The 22094-nt window shown below is 44.5% G+C and overlaps 1 protein-coding gene across 1 annotated transcript; it reads left to right on the top strand.

Moving 5' to 3' along the window:
* The first annotated feature begins 243 nt into the window (after nt 1-243).
* PROKR1 (prokineticin receptor 1) lies at nt 244-14076 on the top strand. Its single transcript, XM_054476538.2, has 3 exons — nt 244-356; nt 2170-2812; nt 11070-14076. Exons 2-3 carry the CDS (start codon nt 2328-2330, stop codon nt 11764-11766), a joined length of 1182 nt encoding a protein of 393 aa, XP_054332513.1. The 5' UTR covers nt 244-356; nt 2170-2327; the 3' UTR covers nt 11767-14076.
* The last annotated feature ends 8018 nt before the right edge of the window (nt 14077-22094 follow it).

Below are 22094 nucleotides of genomic sequence, written 5' to 3'. Positions count from 1 at the left end.
TGGGAGCTCCAGACGCTCCCGCCCAGGGAGCTCCGGACGCTCCCGCCCAGGGCGATCCCGGCCTCCGCAGCCCCGCTGGCCCGGGCGACCCCCGACACACCTCGCCAGGAGCCCGCACCTCGGCGCCTCACGGCCACGGGAGGCGGGGACAGGGAGTCCGGGGCGGGCCGGACCGGGGGATCTGCAGCGGCGGCGCGAGGGTAGCTCCCCAGCCAGAGCTGGGAAAGAGCCCCGAGCAGGGGAGGAAGGGAGCGGGGACCTGCCCTTCGCCTGCCGGCTTCTGGAAGAAGCGTCTCCCGTTTCGGCCCCGGAATAAGAAACCCGGACCTTGCCTGCCGGGCTCCGCGATGCCGCAGGTACAGAGCGCGCGCTCCCGGGGAGGATGCTCCAGAGACCCCGCGCTGCACTGGCTGCGGCCGTGGGGTGCTGGAGCTTCTGAGTGAAGAGGGGACTTTGCCAGGAATTCACTCCTGTGCGTTTCTTCAGGAGAGCCAGGCTTCCCCTCCTCTGTCCTTAGGGGAAGCTGCCCAGGCTCCAGGGAGAAAGTTGGGAGCAGGCGGGGGACTTGTCAGGAGGGGTTTGTGAGAGAGGCTTCTAGCGATCGAGAGGTCACCAGGTGGGGGCAGGATTGGGGTTCCCCTCTGAACGGTGAGAATAAAGGAGAAAAGACCGCTGGATAATCATCCTTAATCTCGTGACGCCCTCCTTTCCACCCCCGAAGTTTCTATATTCTTTGCTTTTAAACACTACTTTGAGCCTTCAGGTAGCATGCTTGTAGGGGTACTCCTCCAGGAGTGGCATGCCTCTGCGACCCATGGGACCTGCAAGGAGTGGGACCTGTCCCGCCTGGGTTCCAAGCCTGCCCGCCTCCTTCTTTTCGGCTGAGTTCTGCTTCTCCTCCCTGACATGGGCAGAGGGCAAGGGCTGAGCCAGACAGAATTGAGAGCTCGGAGGAAGGAAAAAATCAGGGTAAGAAGTTAGGCAAGAGAGGCAGCAATGGGGCTGAGCCTCACTGGGGCGCAGAGGGACTTTAACCCTGGCCCCAAGAAGACAGGCTCCAGATGTTTTGCCTTGGAGGAATATGGAAAGCAGGCTTTCCTGGGGGTGGGGAGGTGGGGTCCTGGGCATCTTCCTCATCTTCCTTTCCCAGGAAACTCAGGCTTGCATTCTTCCCTCTGTTCTCCTGACATTTGTTTTAGGGTGCTCTCCAGACCTCAGCCCTCCTTCTATGTCCCACTCTCTGGTCTGATGTCTTCAGGGTTTGGGAGGGACTGCAGGGAGAAAGCAGGGGACAGGGGGACTCTGGCTGCCTCCCTGTCCCCACCAGGGCAGCTGACACCCCCCCAGACCCCTCACTCCAGCCTCATTATGTGGTGTGGCGGAGTCCCTGTATCAGGATTTCGCTCCCTTTCCTTGCAGCTGACGGAGGAGGCCTGAGAGCTCAGTAGTAACTCCTTGCAGTTCTAGGGTGTAACACTCTCCTCCAGGGAGCTCCAGGCTGTGCAGACATTATTGATCTCCTGCCTGGCAGAAGTTGAACCTCTGAGTGTTTAAGCTATTTACCTCTGGACACTCAACCAGCCAAGGAAAAATTTTGCTCTAGCGTCCCCATTCTCATCACTTGGTTAGTCACAGGCTGTGACTTTACCCTACAGCCTCTGTCTGGGGACAGGCCTTCATAAATGCTGTTCCCAGCTTCTAGGGTCACAGCAGGTTCTAATGCGGGAACAGGAAGTCCAGCAAATAGTGAGGAAGGTGGCTGCTCTATGGCTCTGTGATTTTAGAGCCATGTTTTGCCAGAAGAACAAGGAGAGCAGACAGGCTTGTCTGAAAGCACTCCCTCTTAAATAGCATTTAAAGAAATTTCTTTCTCTTCAGCCTCCCCACACTCCCAACTTTTATCCTTGAGAAAAGGTGCAACATTTCTGAGTCTTCAGTGGAACAGAAATAAACTGAGCCAGTGCTTGATTGTCTCTATAGCAATCCACCCTTCCCTAATTGAGTATGTGGTTTTCATTCATTTTCTCTCATTGGTTCCTTTATTTCCACTCCATCACCCTATGTTCACTCTGGGCAGGGAGCTAATAGGTCTGCTTAGGTTACAGGGTAGTTTTAAATTTGGCCAGCTTTACTGCAACATGTAGCCAACTGTTTGTATGTCTTTCAAAGGTTTAGAATGGAGTTCAGATACCATACCCCAAAGATGCTGGCAGAGACATTCTGACTCATTAAGGGAGAGCCGGCTGATAGCAGAGAGGGGTGACATCAGCCTTGCAGACATTGCCCTGGGGAATTCTGAGCAGTGTTGTACAGCACCACCTGGCCAGATGGAGACCACCATGGGGTTCATGGATGACAATGCCACCAACACCTCCACCAGCTTCCTTTCTGCGCTCAACTCTCATGGAGCCCATGCCGCTTCCTTCCCATTCAACTTCAGCTACGGCGACTATGATATGCCTTTGGATGAAGATGAGGATGTGACCAATTCCCAGACTTTCTTTGCTGCCAAGATTGTCATTGGGATGGCCCTGGTGGGCATCATGCTGGTCTGTGGCATTGGCAACTTCATCTTTATCGCTGCCCTGGTCCGCTACAAGAAACTGCGCAACCTCACCAACCTGCTCATCGCCAACCTGGCCATCTCTGACTTCCTGGTGGCCATTGTCTGCTGCCCCTTTGAGATGGACTACTATGTGGTGCGCCAGCTCTCCTGGGAGCACGGCCACGTCCTGTGCACCTCTGTCAACTACCTGCGCACTGTCTCTCTCTATGTCTCCACCAATGCCCTGCTGGCCATCGCCATTGACAGGTGAGTGCAGCAGCAGTGGGGACAACAAAGGCAGTCAGGGAGGAAGGGGCATTGGAATTGCCCCCTCCTGTACTGCAGTTGCAGATTGATGAGAGGTGTCTCTATTCCCCCTAGATGTGGATGCATGGGGGACTCAAAAGCTTGCCCATTGACTGAGAGTGAGAAGAGTTCTCCTTTTCCAGCATTGTTCAGACAGAAGACAGCAGAGCCCCCTAGAGTTGGGTGATGGGAAGCTTTAGATTTCCCCTGCTATGGATGTTTTCCTAGATGTTACACCTTTCAAGTTCTAGAGTAGACAGGTAAGAGGAGATATTGAAGGACACTTTAAGCTCCAGGCAGTTACCTCTTGAGTCAACTTGGAAATCTGGAAGGAGGTTTCTATCTCATCAAGACTTCCTCTACTAAAATATGACCTTCTAGCATTATCTGTTTCTCAATAAGATTCAAGGATTTGTGGCTGGCTGTGGCAAACAGTTCAAGCCTACAATCCCAGCACTTTGGGAGGCCAAGGTAGGAGGAGAATTTGAAGCCAGGAGTTCGAGATCAGCGTGGGCAACATATCCAGATATCATCTTTTGAAAAAATAAAAAAATTAGCTGGGCGTGGTGGTGTGTGCCTGTAGTCCTAGCTAGTTGAGAGGCTGAGGCAGGAGGATCACTTGAGCCCAGGAATTCCAGGCTTCAGTGAGCTATGTTCATGCCACTGTACTCCAGCCTGGGTGACAGAGGGAGACCTTGTCTCTAAAAAATAATAAATAAATAAAAATAAAAAGATTGAGGGATTTGTTTTGAAAAAAAAGGGAACATATGTTTATTTACTTTTTGTGGTTGCATTAATCACTTTGCACCTTTTAGTCCATTTGCACAGATAGTGCAGAAGACCTGTTTCTGGTGATCGCAAATAAAATCAGGAAGAGCAACCTCTGCGTATCTTTCTTCAACTTGGTCTCTTCCTTTAGTATAAACTTGTGCTAATGGGCCAGGCTTGTCTTTGTTCCTTGGGGGACAATCTTTGCTAGCTCCTCTGCCCACAGTTGGACTGTCATTACAAAGCACCTGGTTACAGTTTAGAGACAATTACCCTGAGGATCAAATCAGGCCTCTGCGTACTTGGATCTGAACAGCCCGTCTCTCTCCTTTAACCCAGAGAGCCTGAGGCACACATGCTCTACCTGTTCTCTGACCTCAGGGATCTGAGGGGGTTTGATCTGGCCTTCACAGTCAGGACAGTGTTCTAGGGAGGAGCACAGCTAAGAGAGCTTGTTTTCTGAGACCATAGGCAGGGCGACCAGGGGTGGGATGACTGAAAAGGATAACCTGAGAAAAGGGGGTTACCAAGGAGCCTCTGTCTATAAAATCGCTGAGGGGTGGAACTTCTGCCTGCCTTCTCCAGGGAAGGACATCAGGGAGTTAGCAGCTTACATAGCCCTTGGTCTGTCCCCGTAGGTCTTTGCAGAGCGCTACTTCTCCTTGGCCAAATTCCCTCCACTGAGTCACAGAACCCTGCAGCTTTTCACTTACCTGGACAAGGACCCCGGGTGAACCCACAGAAGGAGCAGGAGGGGAGCAGTCAAGTAGAGTATCTGCCTCATAGGTTCCCTTCAAAGCTGCCAAGGAAGAGCTCCAGGGACTTTGTCTCTGAACTTTTTTGAAAATAGAAGCCGCCACCTTCTCTCTTAGCCCATGAACAGGACAAAGCATACAGTCATTTCCTGAAGTTTCATACTAGCAAGAAGCTACATGTGCTCAGCTACTAAAAGTGGGGTAGGGTGCCTCCTGTGGAGTGGGACCCTACTCCCCGGATGAGATCCATTTTACCACTTGAATGGAGAAACAGTGGTAGGAAGAAGTAGCTTCAAGGGGAAAGGAAGCCAGGATACACTAAGGGGCATTGGGTTATTTGGAACATGTAGGAGTGATATCTATGTCAATCAGTCAGTCTCCATCTACTGAACTTCTTCAAGCTTATAACCTCCTTTCATACCAAACAGAGCTTGTCTGAAATACTGCAAGCATTTCTCTTGCAGTGGGAGTTTACACAAAGGAAATTAGATACAGTAAGAAAGGTGAATTAGAAAAAAATGCTTTGCACCGTGGGGGCTGCTATGGTTGAGTGGGGTTATGACTGGAAGCTTGTACTCAGACCTCGAGGAAAGCACCATGTGCCTTCACGGGGCTGCCCAATGGTCTTGGTGGATGAATGGCCGCTCCAATGACCATTCTTTTATTGATGTTTGTGATCTTTGCTGCAATTATTTTTATTTGTATGTGTTGTTACCATCTATTTGTATTCCAGGAATCATTAATTTTTCTCTGGTCTCACATGTTGTTCAGGATTTGATCAGTTGGGAGCAACTAATTTTTATCTTGGTTTATAACAAATACAGTTAGTTTTAAAAATGCCTTTATTTTTGTTTAATGAAATTTCTGTAGCCATGTTAGCAGTTATTCTGCCTGGGTTTAAATTCTGGCTGTATTGTGTGTTGGGTCTTATGTTAGTTATTTGACCTCTCTCTGCCTCCGTTTTCTCACCTATAACATGAGAATAAAAAAAAAGCCTATTGTTGCTTTGAGGATTAAATGAAATAATATATTTAATTGCTTAAAACAATATTTAAAACAGTAAGCAATAAGTAAACAGTGGATGTGATAATTGTTAAATTAACCCTTATAGGAATGTCTGCAACAAAAAAGCAGATAAACTAATGAACATTTCTGATACACTAACCCCTTTGTTTTCATTGAAATTATTGTTTTTATGATGTGATTTTAAAAAAATACAAGATTCCTACAAAATGCTAGAACAGAACTATTTATCATCTACCTGCTTGTATTTGTCTATATTATTGGTTCCATTGTTCTCCCAGGCATCTAACCTAGAAGAAAGTCTCCTTTGTCCAGACTGCTCTGTCTTCTTCACCAGCATTCATTCAACTTCCAGGTCTTGGCAATACCCATTTGTTCATTCAGGGCTGGTATCCTAGTCTCCTCTTGGTCTTCCTGCCTTCAGCGTTTCTTGGATCTGCCCATCTGTCAACGCTACTCTCCTGACAATCCATCCTAAACTTTCATTCGTTTATTCATTTAAAGAATGCATTTTTATAGAGTAACTGTGATGTGACAGATGCTATTGCAAGCACTGGAGATACGACAGTGAATAAGACAAAAAAACTCCTTGCTTTCCTGGAGCTTATACCCAAAGGATGGAGAGAGATCCAGTCAGGCAAACAAAAAAGGAAGGTAATTTCAGAAGCAAGAAATACTCTGAAAAAAAACAAGTACACACGTAAAATGTCGAGGGTGACTGAGGGTGGGACCTATTCTAGGTGAGTAGTCAAGAGAAGGGTCTCCGAAGAAAGGCCTTTGAACTGGCTTCTGAATGATACAGGGGGAAAGAGCCTGCCTTGGGAAGACAGGGAGCAAACATCCCAGACAAGGGGGATTGCAAGTGCAAAGGCCCAGAGGCAGGAAAAAACCAGATGGGTTCTACAAACAGAGGAACAAAGAGAAGCCTCCCTGTGGCCTGAGGGAAGTAAGCAAAGCTGCAGCCAAATTAATCTTCTGTCTTGTACATGTCTCCACTCTCCTGCTTAAAAGACCTCTAATAACTCCATTGTCTACAAAGTATGGCTCAAACCCTTTTACCTGTTTTTCCAAACTTTTATTATCTAGCCCCAGACTGCTTCCCGGTCTCATGGTTAAACATATTTATGTCCCGTTTTCCCAAAAAAGGTTGCAATCTTTGTGAGAACTGTCCCCATGGCTTTTTGTATATAAAAAAATTTTTTTTAGAGATGGGATCTTGCTATGCTGCCCAGGCTAGTCTTGAACTAGTCTCAAGTAATTCTTGTACCCCGACCTCCCAAAGTGTTGGGATTACAGGTGTGAGCCACTGTGTCCAGCCAGCTTTTTACATGTCTTCACCCAGTGCTAGGCACTCGATGAGGGTGAAGTTGCACCAAAATCCTGTTAGGTACCCAGAATTCACAGACAGTAAAATGTTATAAAAGATGTAAGACACAATCATAGCTCTTGGGGGGCTGACCATCTAGAGTTGGGGGTAGGGTGGGACCAGGGAGAACTGACACTTACAAAACAGTTAAAGAATAAGTAAAGGATAAATTTTAAGTAAAATTTAGAGAAGGGTGAGATCATTTTGTACCAGAGTAGTCAGAGGAGGCTTCATGGAGGAGGTGGATTCCTAACTGTCCTTCAACAAATGAAGATCAACAAAGGAGAGGAAAGTTTTCCCAAGAGAGTGAGTAGAACAGTGTGTGGAAAAGCTTAGAGGTAGGAATGCCTGAGGTGAATTTGAGGTACCTTAGAAAGGGATGTCAGGTATGGGTAAGAAACACAAGGACAGTAGAGATCAGAAAGAATAGGCTCTATTCCAGAAGGTCTCAACAGCCAGGCAGAGGGAGTCAGACCTGAGGGCAGGAGGAAACTAAAAAAGATCATGAAGCCAGGTGTGGTGGCTCACGCCTGTAATCCTTGCACTTTGGGAGCCCTAGGCAGGAAGATCCCTTGAGCTCAGGAGTTCAAGATCAACCTAGGCAACATAGGTAGATCCTGTCTCTACAAAAAAAAAAAAAAAAACTTACCAGGCATGGTGGCATGTGCCTGTAGTCCCAGCTACTCAGGAGGCTGGGGTGGGAGGAACCCTTGGGCCCAGGAGATAGAAGCTGCAGTGAGCTGTTATCATGCCACTGCACTCCAGCCAGCCTGCGTGACAGAGCAAGACCCTATCTTTAAAAAAAAAAAAAAAAAAAAGATCATGAGAGACCTCTGCCCCAGCCACAGGTCTGGGTTTCCTTTTGATGTGGAGACACTAAGATCCCACAGCATGTGGGGGCTCCAGAGAACTTCTCTTTTACCCAGAATCCTGAGGAAACTGGCCAGAAAAGCACCTGTGAAGAAGCTCTCTTCTTCTGTCTTGATGAAGCTAAGGCCTGAATAATCTTGCCCAACCTTAGGAAGCACAGAAGCCTCCTGGTGAGCTCATTAGTCAGGGCCACTGGCCTGAGGATCAGGTTGTGTTATCTCTTCCCATCCCATGACTAGCCTAGTAGCTGCTGGGACCACCGTTACCATGATTTGATCTGGGGCTTGGTCCTGGAACGGTGACAGAGTCCAAATACTTCTTTTCCAGCCCATTATTATCACAATTATTGCCTGGGCCATCTCTTTGTCTGGCAGCCTTTATTCCTTGTTCTCTGGGAACTGTTAGCTCTACATGAATCTGGACCTAAGTCACTGTAGTGGCAGACACACAGGGCAAGCCAAGGGCATACACATAAGCAGAGAAAAGCAGCCGCCAGATGTCAGACCCGTTCTTAGAACACCAAAAGTTAGAAACCAACTGTGATGGAGAGGAAAGAGGAGAAGGGCTGCTGGGATGCCAGGAAGGCAAGAGGAGGGGGCACCATTTGCTCTTGGCTGAACAAAGAGGGGGTAAATAGCATTCAGAGAGGCCACTGGATTTGCAGCAAGATGTGGGTCCGAGTCATTGTTCTGTTGATATCTAGTTGTGTGGCTTTTTGGCAGGTTATTTAACTTCCCAAAGCCTCAGTTTTGTCATCTATAGAGTGGACATCGTCACTGTCTTACCTATTTAATAGGGTTGGAATTATCTAATGAAAAAGTGCATTTGAAAATGCTCTGTAAGTTGTAAACTTCTTTACGAACATAAGCAAACATAGCATTACTAATGCTAGAGCTCTAGAGTTCTGGTCCTAGAATTGACAAAGCTGATGGAAATTCTTGAAATAGTTTTCTGCAATTTGCCTATTTGTAAATACATCAGGAAGGCCTCTTGCACAGCTCATGGCACTAATTCTGCGGATGAAGTTGGGGTGATGTCAGAGAGACCCAGAATGAAATAACTATCTGATAGGTAGTCACAGATTACCCTGAAGATTAGTTTTGATGTGTAGAGTTTATCCTATAAAATAGAAAGGAGGAGAGGACTTGCAAATTGAGTATTTGCCAATAACAGGTAAAGGAAAATTGCTGTGTATACAGAATAGCTCTGGGAAAAAATACATTTTAAAATGCTAGTAATTCCTTGTATATTAATAGCTTACTGTTGCTATGTGCAGTGTCTCATTGGAGCCTCATAGCATCTAGGTGATATTCCCATTTTACAGATGGGGGAAGTGAACCTACAGGGATAAGAAAAATGACTCAGATTCATAGAGCAACTTTCTGGCAAAGCTGGGATTAGATTTGTGGTCTTCTGAGTCTTAGGTCGTTGTTCTTTCCCACATGTTTATTGAAAACACACTCTGTGTTTGAAGCATCATAAAGGCTTAGGTAGCTACTATCGGGAAAAGGAATAGAATTATGTGGTGAAAATTCGTATAGTGAGTAAATATGAAATAGGAAATTTCTTTCTCAGAGTAATCAGCAGAATGTGGTGGGGTAGACAGACAGCAATGGAGCCAGTGAGAGCAGAAGGTCTAAACTCTCCATTTTCATTGTGAGTCAGGGCGAGTTTCAGGCTCTGGTTACATCAGGAGCACCGTGGTCTTAATGAAGGGCCCACACTCGTGCATTGACAATGGCATTGCCAACACCCTGCAGACATTTCCCTTTTTACCCTCTGGCACTCGGGAGATTGGCTAGAGTGCCAGGGATGGCAGTCGGCCAGGCGTCCAGAGTGGGCGCAACCCATCCTACTTCATTTAACATCTGGGGCTGGAAGAGAGCTGGAGCCTCACTTCTGTGAACTCTCTAAAGGAGGCTCAATAGGCTTGACTGCCCAGGCTGTGGGGGAGGGACAGAAAGAGCAGAAATACAATCAGGAAAAAAAAAAAGTAAGAATGAACCTTTCTTCAAATCAAAATTCCAAGGAAGATGACTTCATAGGGATTGATTTCAAAGGAAACAGGGCCCGTTTGGCTTTCCTTCAGGCCCCCTTCACATTTGCTCTGGGCTCTACCTGGGATAAGCTCTGGACACGTGAGACTGTGTTTGTTTCCACTGTTGACCAGTCAATCCCCTCCCACTTCACTCCCCATCTCTCTCCTTCCCCAGCTTCCACCCTTTGCCAGCCACAGGACGTCTTCCAGGAAACCGGAGCTCTCTGCATAAGCTGTGTGCATTCTCTCTGGGAAAGAGGCTATCAGCTCTCATGCCGCACAATGACTCACATCCCCCCTAGAAAGTGCTCTCTCTTTGTGTTCCTGGACCACTGTGGTAACAGCAATGTGGGGTGTTTTTTTTTTTGAAAGGACAAAAGCAGTATCTTTTTACTGTCTGGTGCTTTGCGGTTAGAAAAAAAATACATTCATGTATATTCTCTATTGATTTTCACATCAACCCTGTGAGGTAGGGTTAAATGTTTTCTATCAAGGAAGGATCCTGTGGTCTGTGACCTTGAGAAAGTCACTTATCTTTCACTGCCTTCCATTTTTCCACCTGAAAATGAGACACATGGCCACATGCTTTTCCTCCTCCTTTGCATGCAAAGCAACAATTTTTAGAATATGGAATGAAGAAAAACCTTTGCCCACTGTTTCCATTGGAAAGGGCAGATTCTCCCAACTCTTTGAATTATCTTGCCCTTTTAGGCTCTAACCTGAGAGGTAATTAGAATGAACAGCCCAAGAACACGAAGGAGCTGGGAACAGTGCCAGGCTAGAAACCGACGGGAGGAATTATTATATTTAATACTAATTGTTATCATTTTGAGTACATATTAGGCTTAAAACTGTGCCAGGCACAGTGCATACATCATCACATTTAATATTTAACAGCCAACAAAACTTGTGCAGATAAGGAAACTAAGGGTCAGAGAGCATCAACAAAACTTGGCTGAGGTTGCACAGCTAATTAGAGGTGACACTGGGGTTTGCTTCAAGTTGGCCTTTTGCAGAAGCCCACGTACCATTGGGAGTTTCCTCCACACATACCATTTGGTTGCTCCTTAGAATGCTGCAAAATGAAATAGGTTTGCTTGAGCCCAGGAGTTTGAGACTAGCCTGGGCAGCATACGGAGACTCTGCCTCTACAAAAAATAAAAATAAAAAATTAGCGCGTGTTGTGCCTTGCACCTCTAGTCCCAGCTACTTGGGAGGCTGAGGTGGGAGGATTGCTTGGGCCTAGGAGTTCGAGACTGCAGTGAGCTATGATCATGCCACTGCACTCACTGCACTCCAGCCTGGGTGAGAGAGCAAAACCCTGTTTCAAAAAAAAAAAAAAAAAAAAGAGATTATCCAGCACTTCTTTTGCTGCCTCCACTTGTGTTCTTGCCCTAGGTATCTGGCTATTGTCCACCCGCTGAGACCACGGATGAAGTGCCAAACAGCCACTGGCCTGATTGCCTTGGTGTGGACGGTGTCCATCCTGATCGCCATCCCTTCCGCCTACTTCACCACCGAGACGGTCCTCGTCATTGTCAAGAGCCAGGAAAAGATCTTCTGCGGCCAGATCTGGCCTGTGGACCAGCAGCTCTACTACAAGTCCTACTTCCTCTTTATCTTTGGCATCGAATTCGTGGGCCCCGTGGTCACCATGACCCTGTGCTATGCCAGGATCTCCCGGGAGCTCTGGTTCAAGGCCGTCCCTGGATTCCAGACCGAGCAGATCCGCAAGAGGCTGCGCTGCCGCAGGAAGACGGTCCTGGTGCTCATGTGCATCCTCACCGCCTACGTGCTGTGCTGGGCGCCCTTCTACGGCTTCACCATCGTGCGCGACTTCTTCCCCACCGTGTTCGTGAAGGAGAAGCACTACCTCACTGCCTTCTACATCGTCGAGTGCATCGCCATGAGCAACAGCATGATCAACACTCTGTGCTTCGTGACCGTCAAGAACAACACCGTCAAGTACTTCAAAAAGATCATGTTGCTCCACTGGAAGGCTTCTTACAATGGCGCTAAGTCCAGTGCAGACCTGGACTTCAAGACGATCGGGATGCCTGCCACCGAAGAGGTGGACTGCATCAGACTAAAATAACCCCCTGGACTTTGCAAAGTTTAAACACAAAGCAGGGTCCTGTGGACACTGACTAGTGTGCTTGGATGCACATCAACCTGGAACTTTTTGTTTGCTGCAGAGGGCAAAGTAAACGGACCACTCTGTGAACAATGTTTTCAAGGAGCTCAGAGTTTCTAAAATGCATGTGACCAGACACTATCAACAGTGGCATTTGCTGAATGTCTAATTTGCACACCAGTAGGTACTGGTAAAACCTATATATGTTGATGACATTTAGTTGGCAAAATGAAATTGGAATTAAACCAAGGAAAATGTGGTGGTGTAGATAGAAGTAACGGAGTTTCCACAAAAGAACTGGAGTAGGTATCTAGGATTGCAGTACATGTGTTCGTAGTGTGAGAGTATCTCTGGGCCATCCACCTACTCATCAGACACTAATCTAGCCCATCTCTGGGAATATTCTTCCGCTGGAGTTCATGCCTAACATTTGCAAGCCTGGAGCAAGAATACGAAAGAGACTCTAGGCTCCTTCTGCAGCCCTTCTCCTCTCATCTTTCATGGTGAGGGGCCTTGCATGCATGTGCATGGACACCCCGGTATTCATGGCCAAGTTCTGTGCAAACTCTTCCTCCCACACTGCTCTATGGCCACCCTCAGGCCCAGGGCTCTGCACATAGGTGGTAAGGCTCTTCATCAGAAAGACTGGCTTGGTGAAGAAGACACATAGACCCTGGATGCCATTTGGACAGGGAATTATGGGGTTCTGGGTACCTGGAGTAAGTCCAGAGGGGGAAGCCTGGATTCAGGGTAGGCATGTCCCCTGGCTCCATGGACTTTTTGCCTTCAGTGAGAAGGGAGGTGCAAGTGGAGGAGAGTCAGAACAGGAAGGCAAAACTGGAAGCATGTGGGGCTCATTGCAGCTCAGGTGTGGCAGGGGCTCAGGCTCTCCAGGTATACAGATGATACTGTTCCCACCTGTTATTTCATTTGGACCAATTAGGCTTCCCGTTAAGTCCTTCCCTTCCCTCTCATGCCTCCACGCTTGCAAAACATAGAATCTTTGAAAGTGGACACAATACCTCCTGGATATGGCCTTCATTCATTTTTCTGTTTTCACCAGCTCTCAAATGTGAGTGATGAAGAGTTCCCTCCTAACCAGACAGCATGGTAAGGTATCCTCATCCATATGATTTGAGGGCAAGATATCCTTATTACTGGCGCCTGAATCCCATCCCAGTCTTTGTTCCTTTGGATTAAGACTTGCTTTGCTTATAAAATAGGGGTCCTCTTAGGAGGGATAAGCCACACATTTCTAGTCCTCAGCATGAATGAAGTCATGTGATCCAGTGGCAGGGGATGCAGGTCAGATGCATATTCCAGAAGTCTGTGGTGCCCTGGGCATCCAGGAAAGAAGGGGACATACAGATGGGTAGCGTCAGACCAAACAATGAGCTTCAGTGACCCCACAGGTTGTTAAAGACTCATCTCACTTTCTAACTTGCCTCCTTTGTTTGATGTTTTGAGTTTTGGAGTTTGGTATTTTGGAGCTGAAAGATCTGAGAGCCAGACTTGACTCTGTCAACTGTGTAGCCCTGGGCAAAGCCCCTCCGAGGGGACAAAGGTAACACCTGTGATACCTTCTGACCGAGGGGCTGTGAGAAGCCAATGAAACAATACGTGGGAGATGCCTTCAACCACACAAGTTATCAAAAGGATGGACTAGGAACTGTGTGTAGTGCACCTGGACAAGAAAAACCTCTTACCTTGGCTTGTGTATCCAGAAACCTGGCTGTCTCCACTTTTATTTTTCTTTGTGTAAATTATTCCTTTGCGCTTCGTAACAGTGCTGTATGCATTATGTGCCTAATAGCATGGTTGTGCAAACAAGGTCATGAGATTTGCTGGTAGACGCATAAAAGAAAGGGTGGCTGGGTCTCTGGTTAGAAGATGAGTTTAGGGGTTTGGAAACTCCAGAATCGGAGTATCTTTGTGATACTGGAAGTGCTGATCATGTTTTCATGCCTGTTCCTAGCCAGCATGAATCTGGGCAATGGAATAGTTGTTTCTCAATCTGTTTTTATTCTCACGAGTGTGTAGAGCTACAGCGTGGACTTGTCTTTTTCTTATTTAACTCTAGAGCAGCACACTTACAAGGTTATTTAAGTGGCATCTGTGTGACATGTTCCCCTCCAAATATAGTCAACTCCTTATTTTGGGCAGCAAAGTTTATTTTGTATAGTTACTTTATTTCCCTGAAAGACACATTACAAAAACCTATTTATTTCTTCCCATTTATTACCCAGTAGACTTACCCTACAATTTAATCAGAATGCTCTTGGAAAGTTAAATTAATTAAAATATTAGCCTAAACCAAAACTACATTGGAAGGCCATTTTTTTTTATATAAGCTCATACATTGCATTCTAAAATCTAGAAGGTTAGCTTTTATATTAAAAAGTTAAAAATGATACAATTTATTGTCATTATGTTCACCACTTTCATTAAGAATGCTAAACAAGAGTTGATTGTATTAAACAGGAGCTTTTTATATGCGACAACCAAACCCCCCTCTGCTTTTCAGCCTAAAATGTATCAATTTTTCACTCAACTATCTGTAATACTTCCAAATATTAGTGTCTGCTTGTAATTTTGTAGTGAATGAGAGTGTTGTGTTGTTATCAAGTGAAATGAAAATACTTGGATGTATAGAAAATCATGGAGTGTCATGTCCTGTGAATTCCATCTCGTTTCCTATTGTTTTCCTAGTTGTAGTGACACGGTTCTTTGAGTGAACACTAAGTAGTTTCCATGATCGTATGATTTGTGAGATCAGTGCTAACTGATGCTGCAAACTTCCCCTCTCCATCCTAAAGAGATTTAACTGATTTATAGATCTGCTTCCTAGAAGTCTGCTCTGGTAAAACCATTAATACTTTTTAGTATCTGAGTGCCAAGACTTGAAATCTGAGGACCTGTTTATGTCTACTACATAAGCTAAGGCTAAACCTGAACAGGCTGAATATCCACACATGCAAAGTGAGCAAGAGACAAACCTATGATATACCATGCCATGTTCAGATTCATCTGACTAGCTGCCCAGCTGATGGCTTCTCCAAAAACTTGTGGTAAGCCCCACAAAATGACACTTGTGCTATGTGTATCTATTCTGTTCTCTAAATACTTTCAGTATGCAAACAGACAAGTACGTTGTCTTATACAGAAGGATAAAGATGTGATTTTGTAAAATCAAACTGTTTCCATAACTAAAGTATAAGGGCAGATTTACAGTAAAGCTTTTGGAGATTTTGTCTACTGAGTACAATTTAAAAAATAATTGGAATGACACTAAACAAAGCAATGTGGTGATCACTCCAGCAATCCCTGAAGCATGAAACAAGTTCCAGGCTCCTTATGAAAAAGAATGCCAAAGAATTTGCAAGATGATCAGAAAATTATAAATATGAGTCCTATTCTTGAAAAATATATGATATATTTTGGAATATATCCACAAACAATGAGTACAATTCTCTTTCTTACAGTCGAAGTGAGAATATCAAATTCAAACCACTCATTTCACAGCTGATGAAACTGAAGCCCAGAATGGGAAAGATATTTGTTCATGGTCACACAGCTGGTCACTATGAGAGCCAGGGTTAGACCCCAAAGCTCCTGAAGCTGAGTCCAGGGCTCTTCTACCACAGTGTTCCTGGATGCAGGGAGCATCAGAGTCTTAGAAAGGGCAGGCTCCTTTTCAAGAATCCTTGAAGTGACTGTTCAACCTCTGTCTGGCCTTCTCTGGAGACCCTTTACTTAAGAAGTTTAGCAGAGACATTCCTAGTTCTTTTGCATGCCAAGTTTAGCTCATTCTACCCCTGGGAACTCACAGCACAGGCATGGAGGCCAGGAGATTTTAAGGAAGAACTGCTAAAAAATGTTTACAGATACACTTTCTTTAGCCTGCCTAGTTGGGTGTTCTGAGGAATCTAAAAGGAATGACACTAGGCCCCTGTTCATGAGAAGAGCTGCCCTCCCCAGGAAATCAGAGGAGAGAAATAAAGAAGCCACACTTGGCCAGGCACGGTGGTTCATGCTTGTAATCCCAGCACTTTGGGAGGCTGAGGCAGGCGGATCACAAGGTCAAGGGATTGAGACCATCCTGGCCAAGATGGTGAAACCCCATCTCTACTAAAAATACAAAAATAGCTGGGCATGGTGGCACATGCCTGTAATCCCAGCTGCTCAGGAGGCTGAGGCAGGAGAATCGCTTGAATCCGGGAGGCAGAGGTTGCAGTGAGCAGAGATCATGCCACTGCACTCCAGCCTGGTGACAGAGCTTGACTCTGTCTCAAAAAAAAAAAAAAAAAAGAAGCCATACTTGACTGAACGTCCAGAGGGGTGGGCAGACCCTGTGTGCTCAGAGTTTAGTCACGTCAAGGGCCACCTCCTGCCCTTGCTGTTGAGGACAAGAGTGGCTGGGAGGCTTTTGGGAGGAGGTGAGACTTGAGCTGGACAGAAGAAAAAGGTGCAGAGAAGCAAAAGGATGAGGTTTCACCTGGCAAGAGAAACATTTTCTTTCTTTCTTTCTTTTTTTTTTTTTTTTTTTTTTGAGACAAAGTCTCACTCTGTTGCCCAGACTGGAGTGCAGTGGTGCGATCTCTGCTCACTGCAACCTCTGCCTCCCAGGTTCAAGTGATCCTCCTGCCTCAGCCTCCTGAGTAGCTGAGATTACAGGCACCCACCACCACATCCAACTAATTTTGGTATTTTTAGTAGAAACGGGATTCCACCATGTTGGCCAGGCTGGTCCTGAACTCCTGACCTCAAGTGATCCACCTGCCTTGACCTCCCAAAGTGTTGGGATTACAGGCATGAGCCAGCCTGAAATACTTCTTTTATCTGCTTTTGGAGGCTGAAATTGCTCTTCCCTGGAGGGGAGGACCTCTCACACAGTGATGCGATTGCCATCCCTGGGAGAGGTAGCTCAGAAACTGGAAAACACACAGAAACATAAGAAGGGAATACCAGAGCCTTATCTGAGAGTGGGTTTTGATGGGAGTGAGGCAGGGGGTGCCAAGGACAGAGAGAAACTGGCTGTATGAAACAGGTCTGCGTGATGGGGTGAGGGAGGCATTTCATAATTAGGAAAAAAAAAAAGAATATGAAGGGAAGGTTATTGGAAACAAATTTGGCTGACTTTAATACTAACAGCAAGGAGAATCTGCCATGTATTGGGCTGAGCTGAGCATGTTACAGGAATTGTCTCAGTCAGTCCTCTTACCATCCTCTGAGTCAGGGGCAAGTATCACTCCCACTCTACAGATGAGGAAACAGCCTTAACTCACAGAAGTTGCTCAAGGTCACATAAGCAGTGAATGGTGCGCTGAAATTTGAAGCCCAGTAGTTCAACTCTGGAGCTCAGGCTTTTAATCGCTCTGTGCTGCAGCCTTTATAAGATGTTTTCAGCCCTTCTTTAGGCTTTCTAGTAAACCAAATAAACACTTCTCTCCTTAAATCCAATAATTAAGTGATAAATCATCATCTAAATTAACCAGATTTTCTCAAAAACTGAGAATAACACCACTCCCATCTTTATTTCTACTTCTCTGAGAAGTTTCATTTACCCGTAACAACTGACCCTAATGCAAAGGTCCTTAACTTTTGAGTGTCTTGGGAGCTTCTGGCATCCAGTGAAGTTTACAGCTTCTTCTCGAAATAATGCTTTCAAATTTATTAAATAAAATACACAAGAATACGGAAGAAATCAATTCTATTAAAATGCAATTCTCAAATTAGTTTAAGTTTGTGGTATAATTATATAAATATTTATATTTCATTTCTTTATATTAAATCTTTAATGTCTTACATAATAAGATTTAGCATCAGGGCTAAAAACTACCATGATTTTGAAGTAGCAATGAATGTAGACAATATTTGGGACCTCTCTCTAAACTCCAATGAGATGTAAAATATCTCTTGGCGACAGTCTCAGGGACTGCTAATACCAGTGTGATTTGTTGCCTGCTTCATAATGGCAGGAAATGTAAAGTTCAGTTACAGTTTAGTGAGAATAACAATACATTTTTTTTCCCATCCAAGTTCACAGTCCCCTGAACTGCTTTTGAACACCTGCCCGGGGGGAGGCCAAAACACTGGAGTGAGCGTTGGGAGAAATGGAGATGGCAGGAAAGAGGAGACCCACAAATTTAAATGGAATTAAATCAATAGATCTTTACCGGACACTTTTCTTGTAAAAATGCCTCAGTGGGCATTGTGGTTCACTGACTTTCTATCTCTCTGCCTTCTCAACGGCCCCAGTTCTGATCTGCATGACAAGGATTCATCCAAGAAGCCAGGGAGGGTTTCTCCTGATAAACTGGAGTTCCAGGACTCTTTCACACAATTATTTAACAGACATTTCTTGTCCTAGGCTCGGATGTTACAAAGGTGAATGACACGATTCCAGCTTATGTCCCTGAATGATTGCTCTTAAGAAGAGAGGGTATTTTGGTTGCTGGGAAGCACAAAGAAACATCCTGTAAAAGCAGCATTGCAGATTTACTTACCAAGACTATTGCTTTACCCTCTTACTTATTGCTTTTTGTTCTTACATGTATTATTTTGCTTCTGCTGGCCTCATTTCGATTTTGTTGACCTTTTCACATATTCTTGAGTAGAGTGATAGACTTATTTTATTTTTATTTTTTCTTGTAGCTTAAGCAATTAAGGGAGTGAGTTTTCCTTTGAGCAGAGTTTTACCTTTGTTTGGACATGTAGAATCTCTTTAGCTCTGACATAGCCCTTTTTATTCCATTATATTTGATATATGTATTGAGTAGTTCGTACTTTCCATATTCTCTTTATGTATTTAAGAGTTGAAACATTTTCATTTGCTTATTTTGTTTATTATTTCCTTTTGTTTTCCATGATTTTTTTTCTTCCAGGGTAGACTGTTCATTTTTCTCTCTGTTCCCTTGTGTCTCTCTCTCTCTCATTGTTTGATTTCTTTTCGTTTGTCATAATTGTGCATAGCTTTCCTGTTGTGATTATTTTTATTTTATTCATCTTGGACAGACCCAGCTCTGTTCCCCAGTGTGTTGACCAAATCAGGGTGGCTGAATTTCCCTTATTCTACTTCCTCTTTATCTGGTTGCTTCCTCTGTTTACAGCTTCAATTAGAGAGTTGGTGCTCCACATTTCATATTGCTGGGGATGGGGGTGAGATAACTCTTTGTAGCCATGATTGGTGGGCTGTGTCTTCGTTGTGTTATTTTTTTAAAAGTTCTATTCCGGAATTCAGTTTTGCTGGCACTGCATATCCCATCCTTGGGGGTGATGCCCAGGGTTTTGGATTATTTTTTCAACTCAGAACTACTGAGACTTCCATTCCATCAGTGATAATCTGCTCTAGATGAGTTATTCTTAGTTTTATCTGCTTTTTTTCCCCTGTCTACCTCTCTTTCTACTCTCCCACTCATTTGGTGAGAAAATTTGAAGGCTTCTGGGTAGAGTATTTTACTCTTGCCTGTCTAGATCCCCTCTCTACCTTGCTGTATCACCTAGAGACTGACTTTTGGACTATACCATTGAGCAACATTTCCCTCTAGTTTCTTTCTGGATTAGGTCAATGGCAGGCACCAATGGGACATTAGAGGATAAGGCAGAGTGAGGTGAGGATTTGTTCAGTTGAGTCCCAACTTTCCAGATCATGAGGGCTGGCAGCCTCCCACCACTACTGGGCAGCTAACAGCTATAACTGTTGGTCTCTTTGGGTCCTGGTAGCTGTTCCTCCCCTTTGCCCTCAGGCCTAGGGCTGGTGGGCTCCCTTTTTAATGACCTCAGGGCACTCTCTGTCTCTTGTTGGTTCATCTTAGCTCTGGCCATACCATTGCAAACCTGTCTTTTATTAAAGTCTCCCCTCTGTTTCCTGATAGTTCCCTGACTGGTGTAGTGCTGGTCATAGCACTATACATTGCAGTAGATGAAGGTGATCTGGGGCTCCCCACGCATATCTCTTATGAGTCACTCACCCCAGAAAAGCCAAAATCAAGTTCTTGCCTTAGTTTTCTCTTTCAATTTTGCTAAATTAATACCAGCGGGGGTTTCCCGAACACAGGTGGCACCTCGACCCCAGCCAGTGTCCAGGTTCTTTATACCATCACCAGAAGAAATACAAGGATGAGTCAGAAAATAGTGAAAGTATGGAGATTTATTACAAAGTGAAAAATACACACTTGGGAAAGGGGAGAGCAGGCATACTCAAGAGTTGTGCATGAGGGATTTGAGGCTGCTACCTTTATGGGTTTCTCTAACCAAGGGGTGGAATATTCATGAAAACTCCTGGAAAAAGGTGAAGATTTGTATGAACTGCAGTTCCACCCATTTTTACACCAAATATGGGTGTTCCTGGAACTGTCATGGTGCTGTTGAGTGTGTAATTGAGTATATTAGCAAGCTTATAATGAGGTCCTAAGTGAAACCTAGGTCAAATCCAGCACCACGTTGGGTCCAGTCAGTCTTAGCCAGCTTGGTTCACACCCTGTTTTTCAGGGATTTATCAGCCCCTAGATTCTGTGTCTATTTCAACAGTTTCCTTTTGCTAGTCATGTGAAACTGCTGCCTGGAAATTTCTGTTCTCCTGCAACCACTCTGTATTATTCCTTTCTCAAAATCATTTTTTCTTTTTAGAAATATTAGCTTTGGGTGGTTATTTTTTCAAACCTTTTCTTGTCTTCTTTCCAGTCAGTGAAAACCAAAATGGCAAATTCTGGCAATTTCTCCCATTTCTGGTATGTCATTATCCATTGTGGTGGGAAGAAACTTTTAATCCGTGAGGGAACCTTTAGTTTGTTCCTCTAAGATGTCTACCTCCCACAACCAGTATGCTTCCATCATAGTGACGGGTATTTGCATGATTGTTTTTTCAGAATTTTGTCTACTCCCTTTCCTCATGGTACCACTTTTAAAGGGTGGAGTTGGAACCATTTTCCATCATATGTGTATGAGTTTGTGCTCCTTCCTTAATTTGAAAACAGCCTTGGATTTTATCTATCACATCTAGCTGTCTACCTATATAACTTATTGTTGCTTACTTCATAAGGTTTAATGATATATCTCTTTCTCTATATTCCCTAGAAAACCACTATGTGTGTGTGTATGTGTGTGTATGTGTGTGTATGTGTGTATAGAAGATAACTATGGGAAGATTAATATGTTGGAAGGATTAGTGGCCAGAAAGAATGGGATCAGAGAGACTAATTAGGAGGTAGTAAAAGTACAAAGGAAGACATGAATGGAGTGAAGGTCTTCAAGTGTTACTGGAGATAAGGAAGGAAGAGTAGGAGTGGATGATGGTGATATTTGGAGGTTGGATGACGGGCAATTCAGGAGCAGGGACTGGCTTAGGAGGCAGATAAGATGTTTATTATTATATATGTTGATTTTGAGGTACTGATAAACTATTTAGATATATCCAGCAAGTGGTTAGAAATATCAATTACAAGTTTAGGAGAAAATTGGAAATTAGAGAGACTTGGCTACCATTCACTTTGAACTATCACAAAGACCAGATCATCAAATTAGACTCACAAATTAGAGCTCTTACTCAGTATCAAACTTCACTAATAATGTCAAGTCTAAAGAAATTAAGAAGTTTGGTAAAGCAGGAATGGTCTGGGGATAATTCATTGTCCCCATAGCTCCTCCTTTCCCACATTCGACATAGTCCTTGACCCAAAACAAATGATGAGGTCTCTAAATGTAATTTTCAGTCACCTCACTAGGTGGAGAATATTTAGGTTATGAAACATATCCTTTTTTCCCCTTTAAACACAGATCATTATAGGGATTTTGTGACTTTTTAAAAAGCAGTCATGAGTCATGAATCCATAGATTCTAGTTTTATTTTACATAAGTAATCCTGAATAGGGATATTTTGCTAAGTGGATTATCTGTATACAGATAAAGACTCTTGTCATATCAAACCATTAATCTATTTCAGGAGATGGAGTGACCTACAGGTTTCCAAGGAGATTTGGCTGAGCTACCTACCTTCTTACCTTAAGAGAATTCCTCTGGTAATGGATAAAAATTGACCACAGACTAGCTGCCTTAACATAATCGTTCCCTTGCATAAACTCAGTAATTGAAATATTTGGAATGGATAAGAAACTGAAAGGACAGAATCTATAGAGAAAATTAAAATAGCCATTTTACAAATAAAAGGAGAAATAGGAACGAGGAATGGGAAGGGAAAGAGAAAATTCGGATTATTCTAATTAAGAAAGTGAATGTAGTGTGACTGGGAAGTTTAGCTTTAATTTACTTTCCAGTATTCTCTTTTTACTTCA

Source organism: Pongo pygmaeus, chromosome 12 (genome assembly GCF_028885625.2).
Source record: "Pongo pygmaeus isolate AG05252 chromosome 12, NHGRI_mPonPyg2-v2.0_pri, whole genome shotgun sequence".
In the NCBI taxonomy this organism is placed as follows: Eukaryota; Metazoa; Chordata; class Mammalia; order Primates; family Hominidae; genus Pongo; species Pongo pygmaeus.
This window is presented reverse-complemented; position numbering and strand designations above follow the sequence as displayed.

What these genes read in the sequence shown, in the direction of transcription:
- PROKR1 (XM_054476538.2), top strand. Translation starts at nt 2,328, where the DNA reads ATGGAGACCACCATGGGGTTCATGGATGACAATGCCACCAACACCTCC. An exon ending in CTGGCCATCGCCATTGACAG is followed by an intron (nt 2,813 to 11,069) that starts GTGAGTGCAGCA and finishes TTCTTGCCCTAG; the next exon opens with GTATCTGGCTATTGTCCACC.